The sequence below is a fragment of the Leuciscus leuciscus genome, assembly GCF_965113295.1.
Source record: "Leuciscus leuciscus genome assembly, chromosome: 8".
NCBI classification, from domain to species: domain Eukaryota; kingdom Metazoa; phylum Chordata; class Actinopteri; order Cypriniformes; family Leuciscidae; genus Leuciscus; species Leuciscus leuciscus.
The window spans coordinates 11,966,664-11,976,775 of NC_138732.1; the positions used below are offsets into that span (position 1 = coordinate 11,966,664).

Genomic DNA, 10,112 nt, shown 5'->3' on the forward strand with positions numbered 1-10,112 from the left:
TATGAAACCAAAAGCCATCCATTACAATATACTGCTGAGGTTCTCTTTTGAAGATGTATAGAACATCTGTCCATCTGTAAAGCATAATTAGACTTACAGCTGCAATGCATAATGTATAGTGCTTATATTACATTATGCTTATTAGATAACATACTGCTCTACATAATATGCAACATCTTGGTATAAATCGTATAGGTCCTCTGGCCGCATGGCTCTGGACCCCCTGTTGTCAGTCCCCTTTCCCCCTGCTTGCAACGCCCCTGCTCTTTCCAAGAGCACATGGGAAGTGCTTTCACACCATCTCTGGTTCTTCACAGGAGTATGCTGCTCTCTTGTGGTCAAATTTTTACAAAGTAACCTTGCACAATTAAGCTACAATATATCACTCACTGGCTTTCTAACATCATCAACAGGTTTTTCTTCATCATCTTTGACCTATATGCTATAGGCTATCTTTTTCTTTGTTCTTCGGGTACTTTGAGACGCCCATCCATTACACAATTACCAATGAGGTACATGCATTGGATCTGCTTGCAGCCCGCAACAAGGCTTGCAAAAGTTATCACCATGACTTGGCAAAAGAGGTGGGAGGACTTTGTACTTTATTGTCTACACATTCTTATTAGCAATAGTGTTGGTTCAGTTTGTATATTGCCGTGATTCAAATACGTTCGTATTTAAAACAATACACTATTATGTAGCCTAAACTCTTATGTTAAAAGATTTTAATTAACATAAAGCTTTTAGGAGTCAGGTACTTTGGATGTACTTGGGATGTTTTTGCTTGTTTTCTCCAGCAGTGATTTAAAAACAACAAAAAGGGGGGGAAAAGGAAAAATAGATTAGGCCTAGTAGATTTATTTTTCGTAAATGTCAGGCTTGTGATATACATTTTATAAAATGTATTAATTACAAAACATTTATTTAATATTTTTATGTTACCTTTTCATATTTCTAGAAATTAATTTGTGTTTCATAATTGTTGTAACTACAGTTTTGGTTTTGATGAAAAGCGTGTGTTGTCACAAAAGATTTGTGTTGTTGTTGTTAGGTAATAGTGAAAATCGAAGATGTGTCTAGAAATTCACTTTAAAAAAATATCCCCCTGAAATATTAAATTAGGCCTAAGTCAAAAAATATACTGATTTTCTCATGTGAGTTGATATTAATCAACAAACAGTCTTTATTTTCTTTACTTTACCGAGTTTACTTTAAGCCTCATCTTTTTTAAAGATGGCTTGCATTTACTGTGGAGTTTAGGGCGGAAAACCAGTTTGAACCAATCATTAACCGCTACACAAGCGCGTGTGTATCCCACCCTCTCTCTCTCTCTCTCTCTCTCTCTCTCTCTCTCTCTCTCTCTCTCTCTCTCTCTCTCTCTCTCTCTCTCTCTCTGCGCTGAGAGGATACTCATCATCTGTGCTGAAGCGTCTCACACAGCGAAGAAAAGCCATGGCAGCAACGAACCGTGTCCTTGTTTACGGAGGAAAAGGAGCTCTCGGCTCGGCGTGTGTGAATTATTTTAGGTCGAAAGGCTGGGTGAGTGGAAACGATTCTTTATTTTGATTCTATATAGGAGCCGAGTCACTGTGAGTTGGTGCGTGTGCTCAAACTGACACCTGTTGATGCGACTGTAATAGGGATTTTGCATTATTATACTTGCATAGCTACTTATTTTAATTGCATGCATTGTTAACTTGTTTCATAGCTATAACGTGTTTCTTTTATATTAAAGTGGGTTGCCAGTATTGACATAGTAGCGAATGAAGAAGCGAACGCAAACGTCCTGGTGAAGCTCTGCGAGTCATTCACCGATCAAGCCGCTCAGGTGGGTGGAGCCAATGTCTTGACGTCACATGTGCTTGTGTCTGTCAGCACATAGGGCTTATTAAATGGCCTGTCATGCTGTCATCTACTTTCGATTTACACTGCCAAAGTAATTTCCTGCCTTGCCATGACATCCCCAGTGTTCTGGACAAGCAATCTTTTCTCATTATCGGCCTTATTGTGTCTGCCATTGACTTGCTGTTAATAATAGTGTCAGTTAAATGGCACACCATTGGAGCTGTCCTCCTTATGGCACAGCATTGTGTCCCTCATTTTGTGGTCTTGTAACACTATTGCACTTTCATTCTTGAAATTGTTAACCCTGGGCCATTATAAACCTTCAACCTCATCACTCCAGATAATGGGTTCACCTCCGATGTTCTGCATTGTTTTCCTTGGACATAACATGAAAGTTTCTGGGACTGTGCAAAGCACAGGAATATTTAATTTAGTATTTACTGAGACAGATTATGATAGATTGTCTGTTTTTGAAAAACTCCCTGTAACATTCTATCAGCTCTGAATCATAACCTGAAATCAAAACTGAAAATTCAATTTTTTTTATGAAATACTGCATTATTAATTATAAATGATTTTCTGTGCACGTCATCATTTTGTTTTTTATTCATGTGTCCTCGTAATCTTTAATCAAAATAACTTCTCCATCTTTCACTGACATGGCATCTCTTCTCTTTTCTGATGACGTGTTTAATGTGTTTGACAACCTGTCACTCACATGAGATCACAGCAATAACAAACCACAATGATCCAATCAATTCTTAATGGACAAAATCAACTCCCGCCATACATTTTTTCTTGTTTGAGAAGCTTTTTTATTAGCATATGCATCGCAATAGGGAAGGAAAGACTAGCGCAACTTCCATATCATGCTGACTTTAAAAGTTATTTTTTTGCTTTTAGTGTTTTCATTGATGTGTAGCCTGTATATATATCTTTTTTATCTAAAAAAAAAAGACGGGTTTCATGACCGTTTAAATATTACAAGTGACTCGTGCAGGGTTAAAATGGGCCTTGTACAGTAGTGTAGTGTGAAAAAGCCTTATATATTATGTCAGAGTTCTTCATTAAGTTTGCACTGTTGTTTCCACTAAGCACTTACTATTGAGCCAGAACCTAGTTGAGTATGGTCTTTGATGCAGGTGACGTCCGATGTAGCCACAGTGCTGGGGGAACACAAGGTTGATGCCATTGTTTGTGTGGCTGGAGGATGGGCTGGAGGAAATTGCAGCTCAAAAGGTGAGCACACCTTACTTGTCATCCCAGACAGCTTTTGCATGCTTTATTTATTTATAGTACTTCTTTTTATTTCATTAAATGTATTTATGTATTCACATTTATTTGTTACATTTTCTGTGGAATTGTGTTAAACATGGAAGAAATGTGTTAAACAGCTGAGAGTACTGCACTCTTATTGGTTGCTGAAAACATTATCAAATTAGCTAAAAATGAATAAATTAAAAATGAAACAGAAGGGGGATTTTTACAATTTTATGAATGACTGACAGTCGTGTTCCAAAGAGGGTGTAGATACTAACATACTGTATCACAACTCACAGAAAGTTAATAAAGATACTGTACATAGATGCTCCATTTAGTGAGAATGCCATGTCTGCTGCATATTTGGAAGGCATTTAAGTTACTTTTAACTCCTCCTAATTTGTTTTGTTTTTTAATAGTAAATTTCAATCGGTTCATGATTTAATTGATTTTGCTGGAGTAGTATCAACTTTTTCTCTCTCTCTCATTCTTACTCATTTTAGACTTGTACAAGAACACTGATATGATGTGGAAACAGAGTGTCTGGACCTCAACCATTTCCAGTCATCTTGCATCGCTCCATCTGAAGCCAGGAGGCCTGCTGACTCTCTCTGGAGCAAAGGCATCACTGGATGGCACTCCAGGTACAGTAGTAACATCCATCCTTACACTCCTGAGATGTGTAACCCATCTTATAAATGTGTTTTCAGCAAAGGTTTACCTGAGGATACTTCAAAATTGGATGTTTATTGTGTAAAGGTACATTTATACCCCAAAGTGGCTAAATAATATTGTTTATGTAGGAAAACGCTTCAGTCTTCATGAGGTTTTCCCTTAGGTGGGTGAAGTCAGTAATAGCATTCATTTATAACACCAAGGATTTTTCACTGCCTTTGGAAGTGTATATAGTTTTGAATTGGCTGTCACATCCATTGTACTTGATTAGTTTTACATATTGCCTCACATCCCAAATCGTTTCAGTGCCCCAGATGTGAAATGTTAGGTTCATTCCTTTAGTGACAAAACTCAATAAAGCACACAACAGAGGTCGCCTCCAGCCTATTCAAAACCTCCAACATCAGCAGACTGCTCTGATTGGCTGAGAGGCCTGGGAGGGTAAATGAGTCAGCAGGTTTTTTGGAGATGAGAACACATGTGGACTGTGTTTAGGAGTTTGAATTCCTTAACCACACAGAACTGATTTGGACAGGAAATGCCCTGCAGCGGTGAACACTGCTTTGATATAATATGAAGGGAACCTCTAGTTGGAGCGTTTTGATGTACCTTGTTCAAAGAGACAGGAGCAAGGTCTGGTGAACATTTCTGATGGGGCTGTCAGCTCTTACAAGCGTACAAGATCAGTGTCATGTGCTAGTCACACCACAAGCTGAAACACTGGTTCTCTGATTGCTGTTTTGAAAAGTGAGACAGTTGTTATGATAGATACTAATGCTAGCTGTAGTATTGGTTAAGTAGCTAAAGAGTAACTAAGTAATGTTGCATTTTTTGTGTGTTTAAATACTTGTATTTGCAATTTTGCTAAATAAAATTCTTTGTAATTACACATATTAAATGATTTATGCAAAAACAAAACGTTCAATTACTTAAGAATGGAATGAAACCACATCCTAATGGTAATATCCGATTTAAATTAAAATGGAAAATTAAATATAAATATAACATGGGAACTAAAAAACATATCTCCAACCCCAAACCCTCAGAACATGTAATGTTGCATTTTAAATGAATTTTAGGTGATCTTATCATTTTGTTTTTGTTATATTCTATAAAAGATGTTTTTAATCATTGACTTTAAATGCTTTATAATACATAAAATCTGTTCAAAAGCCGAAATAGCTGCAAAGTCCTGGTGTGCTGGGTTTGACTGACCTCAAAGCCAAAGTTCAGTCTGGATATCAGACATACCAAAGAGAATTTAAGCCAAAGCCGAGAGACAGAACATGTGATTAAATTGTGACCTGTAATGTTCATTCAGTCATGAAGGGTCATGCAGTGTGGCTGAAACTTTAACAAAACACTGAATTCTCTCTCGCTTTTTGTTCTTTTTCTTTTTTTCTATAATATTGAAAAGAAAGAATATATATGGAGCTTCTCCACCCCTCTTTCTTATTGGCTATGTGGGTTTAAATGTATTTTTTTATTATTGGAACAGCTATCGTGCATTTTGGGTTTGAGGGTGAAAACATTTTGATTCTTGGAAAAAAGTAGTATTTAACCCCCTTATTACAGCATGTATGCTGGTTATTGAATCCAGATGCCAAGCCAACAAACATCTAGAGAGGAGGGGCTGGTAAGACAAGCTCTCTACTTTGAAAACAACCAGAGTATTCCCATTAATAATCTATAATCCATCCATCTATCCATGATGTAATACATTTTTTTGTGCTAAAAAAGTATTTACTGAAAAATGTCTATTGTACAAAATGTGTTGAAAACAATATTCCTTTTTCTTTCCACCACCCTCCCTCCGGAGTATAAGAAAAAAAAATGGCACTAGTACAGACAATGGGAAAATAATTCATAAATGCTGTTTTAAAAACTAAATTTTCACCCTCTCATTTACACCTTACAATTAAACTGAACTCTTTTTTACTGTGCCTTTAAGACTTCTGTGTAGGTGCCCTGTATCATATATCTCTTCCTTATTATTATTATTATTATTATTACCTCACTGTGATATATGGGTAGTCATATTTTAACATTTTGTGGTTCAAATTAGCTGTTTTTTCCAATAGATGGTGTTTTTGAACTGACATTTTGAGTTAAAATACATTGGGAAATCAAATGTAATTCCTCATGATGTGAACCCTTAAAATACACTGGTATTTATGCACATAGAGCTTCATTGATGAGAAGAAAAAAAATAGTCTGACTGTGTAGGAGGAATCAAATTCAATTTGCTTGCTTTATATTGCAAAATCCATTTTATTCTCTGCTTGAGGCATCCAACCAAATTATTATTGACCAAACCTCAAAGCAACAGCTGTTGCCTGTGAGACAAAGTTAGGCAAATTGTGTAGTTGGCATGTTCTCAAGTGCTGAGTGCGCATGCATTGTGTCCCATAGTCTGCTGTATGGAGTGAGAGCTGTAGCACAAAGCATGTGAAGAGGGCTCTGTTCTCCATTCACTTCTTTGCATTTCTCTGTGGATGCAGGAATGATTGGGTACGGCATGGCCAAGGCTGCAGTCCATCAGTTGTGCAAAAGTCTGGCTGGCGAGAACAGCGGTCTTCCACCTGGAGCTGGAGCTGTGGCCATTCTTCCGTAAGAGCATCTGTCAATCATCATATCTCTCTACATACACTGATCTGTCTGTTTTAATAGAATGCTTAAATAGAAAATATTGAGCAATTTAAAGAGTGTTTTAGGCTAGCGTTCAAAAGTTTGCAGTCCGTACGATTTTTAAAGTCTCTTATGCTCACCAAGGCTGCATTTCTTTGACTAAACTACTATAAAAACTACTATATTATGAAATATTATTACAATTTAATTACAATTCTATTTGAATTAATTTAAAGCTGAATTTTCAGCATCATTACTCTAGTCTTAAGTGCATGATCCTTCAGAAATCATATATTTCTCATTATTATCAATGCTGAAAACAGTTGCACTGCTTAATTTTTTTTGTGGAAGCCATGATACATTATTTCAGGATTCTTTGATGAATAGAAAATAACATCATTTATTTGAAATAGAAATCTTTATATATATATATATATATATATATATATGTATATATATTTTTTTTTATATATTGATAAATAAAAGTATGAATTTCTTCTTCTTCTTTTTTTACTTGCTGACCACAAACCTTTGAACAGGAGTGTATATATTGGTGCAATAGTGATGTTAAACTCATTTCACTTCCATAACGTGACACATTTTGAATGATTACAAAAAAAAACTTTTTTTCTTTGAAATGATGTGTACAAACAAATTATTCTCAATGACACCAGGTACATGCATTAAGGAAGTAAATCAGGTTGTTTTAAGGCCTGTATTTAAGTATTCATTAATCCATGTTCATATATAATATAAATGAATGCTCTGTTTCTGTGTGTGTGAGCGTCTGCTGTTATCTGTACTCTTAGAGATCTGCGTGGTACACATTTGACTGTTGTCTGTTTGCATTAACTGTATGAGGCGTGAGTGTTTTCAAAAGGCCAGGCTAGTTTAAGCCATCGCCGCAGGCTCTGTTCCACAGTCTCATCTTCCACCAAGATAACAACATTATGACATCATCCTCCAGGGTTACCTTGGATACACCAATGAACAGAAAATTCATGCCTGACGCAGATTTTGGGAGCTGGACATCGCTGGAATACATCGCAGAGTGAGTGCACTTTTCCCATGTCCACTGAGCACCAGATTTCATACGTTTGCTGATAATGTGATAAATCACAGATTAGACCTGTTTGGAAAATAAAAAAAGCCTCAAAAATACAATATGTCCTTGCTGCAGCCTGTAGTGCAATGACGTACTGCATTAAATCCAATACGTGAACAGTTTAAGGTTAGGGTGTAGGTGCAGGGTAGGTTTAGGGGTTAGTATCTATTGTTGGCAATCAGCTCTGTGATTGACAGGAGTAATGACATTTTTAGAATCAATTGTTTGCGCCAAACAGGTTTGGGAAATAAAAAGGAAGCATCCACTACATATTGGATTTAATGCAGTACGTAACGGCTCTACAGCAGCAAGGACAGTCTCCAACAATGGGATAAACTAAAAAGCGTCTATTTCTCACCAGAAGAGGGCAGTAATGTTCTTCCAAAAGACACCTGATGTCTGCTTCATGTTATTCAGGGATCTGAATATTGTGAAATACACATTATTAATCCACAATCCATCATCTCATGTCATCCACCTAGAATTATTGTTATCGCAGATTTGATTTCAACACAAAATCTCGCTCCCATAAGATATACATTTTTTAAATCAGGTCTTAAAAACCTTCCTCAAATGTTACATTTGATTTGATTCGTTAATATAAACCAAAAAATCCACAGGCAATTGTAAAAGCCTCTTAGAAGCAAACACATCCTGTTTGAATATTGAATTACAACAGAATTTAAGTGAATAATGTCAAGCATCAACCCAAGCACAGACCTTTTAGAGAAATGCATGTATTTATATTCAGTGGAATTGATATTAACACAAAGGCCTCTCGAAAGATTTCAGGAAAACGAATGAGAAATTATCTACCTGTTTTGAGACATAGGGGCCATTCACACAGAACACATTTGTGTGGTTAATAAATGTGAGATGCAGGGCAGTGGAAATAAAAAAATAAAAAACTGGTCTAGTTTTTTAAAAGTTGAACTTATAACTTGAGTACCGCGTTTTTAGAATGCCGTGTCATATGCAAGATGCTGCAAATGATGTGACTGCAACTATCAAACACGTCCATCTAATGCATAGAAAAACAGGAGGGGAAAAAAAAACAGAAAAACATGCAGTGGAATGGAAAAAAGTGTTCTGTGTGAACGGCCCCTTGGCACTTTTTTTGAATATCTGGCTCAGATGTGTAGCCAAATCTCTCCTGACAGTCAGCACAGATTAGGATGAGGATTTGATGCAACTCCATAATCCCAGAGGAGCCGCAGAAAACCCGGCTGTATTAGAGAAGCACATGAGAGATGGAGGAGTATAAATGGTCTTTGTGTTAGAGGCAATTAATATGTAGTCTTACTTCAGTTGCTACAATGAGTTAAATTGTCAACTGTTTCTCCCAAATGTTTTAGCGTAGACAAGGCTTGCCATTCGGTTCTTAATTTCCTCTCTCCGTCTCCCTCCTCCCATCTGTGTTCTCATTATCTCGCTCTCTCTCTCACTCACTATCCATCCTTCACCACCATCATTTTACACCTGTCTCTCTTTCTCTCTCTGTTCCAGAACCTTCTACAGCTGGGCCACTGGGTCAGGCCGGCCAGCCTCAGGCAGCCTCATACAGTTGGTGACGACTGGGGGGAAAACCGAGGCCTCTGTGGCCCAGTAAAGGGGGAACAGAGAAAAAGAGAAATACAAAGAGATAAAGAGTGGAGGAGAGAAATGTTTACCAAAATACTGTGCAGCAGAGAAGAGAGGTCAAACGAAACGATGGAAATGAGAGATGTGGCATTTCCGTTTATCCAGTATCATTGGAAATGCACAGTACAATATCTCGGGATGAACATAGTAATAACTCGACATGTTTATGTCGAGTCAGTTACATGCTGTATATGAAAATACAGATAAGTGTACGTTTATGATTTCCTTCTTGACAACAAAAGATGTGCCGCTGTTGTATGTGAAACTTACAGTCTTCTGTTCAGAGAAGTGGCCTTAGTTTGTAATTGTGAGTGTATGTGATTACCGGTTCAAATGCAATCATGTACGGATGCTGTATCTTCTCTCGGAAGTATCTCCTCTCCAGTGTGTTGAATTGCTGCTGAATGTGAATGGACCATACTTGCATAATAAAGAAAAATAAACACAATATTTTGTCAACATGGATGTCATTATTTGAAAAGTTTTTATCTTATTTTTTTTTATAAATAATTTACATTAAGTATTTTTTTAATGTATATTTTGTAGGAATAGATGATGTAAAAAAATATATTTCTGTAATTTATTCCCATGTCAGTTTAATATGCTATATTTTTTTCCAGCTCTCAATTTTCTCCGCCCCTCATATTAGATACTGGCACGTCATGTTTATTGCAACAGAGAACCAGTGGTGTTTTTGTATTGGTGACGTCAAAATTGGCACACGAGGTGCCATTATTTTTTTATTTTTTTTATCCGAACACAACCACAATTGAAATTTACAAGCTGCAGTATGGGACACATTTTCAGTGAATAAATTAAATTTCACAATGTGACTTTAAATTTTTGTTCATCCAAAGCTATCACATAACTTCAGAAAACTTGTATATTTTGTTCTCTTTGGTCTGAAAATATTTGATCAATATCTTTTCAATTATATTAGGAATATCATGTTATAACA

The 10,112-nt window shown here is 36.5% G+C and overlaps 1 protein-coding gene across 1 annotated transcript; it reads left to right on the forward strand.

Moving 5' to 3' along the window:
• The first annotated feature begins 1,371 nt into the window (after nucleotides 1–1,371).
• qdpra (quinoid dihydropteridine reductase a) lies at nucleotides 1,372–9,602 on the forward strand. The gene is made up of 7 exons (XM_082178515.1): nucleotides 1,372–1,539; nucleotides 1,736–1,828; nucleotides 2,988–3,084; nucleotides 3,609–3,749; nucleotides 6,282–6,390; nucleotides 7,376–7,459; nucleotides 9,020–9,602. The coding sequence occupies exons 1-7, from the start codon at nucleotides 1,453–1,455 to the stop codon at nucleotides 9,120–9,122; spliced, it is 714 nt and encodes a 237-aa protein (XP_082034641.1). The 5' UTR covers nucleotides 1,372–1,452; the 3' UTR covers nucleotides 9,123–9,602.
• Nucleotides 9,603–10,112: the final 510 nt, after the last annotated feature.

Bases quoted from the DNA above. Each gene is read 5' to 3' on its own strand.
- qdpra (XM_082178515.1), top strand. From the start codon at position 1,453: ATGGCAGCAACGAACCGTGTCCTTGTTTACGGAGGAAAAGGAGCTCTC. The intron at 3,750-6,281 runs GTACAGTAGTAA...CTGTGGATGCAG, and splicing joins ATCACTGGATGGCACTCCAG to GAATGATTGGGTACGGCATG. The intron at 6,391-7,375 runs GTAAGAGCATCT...ATCATCCTCCAG, and splicing joins GGAGCTGTGGCCATTCTTCC to GGTTACCTTGGATACACCAA.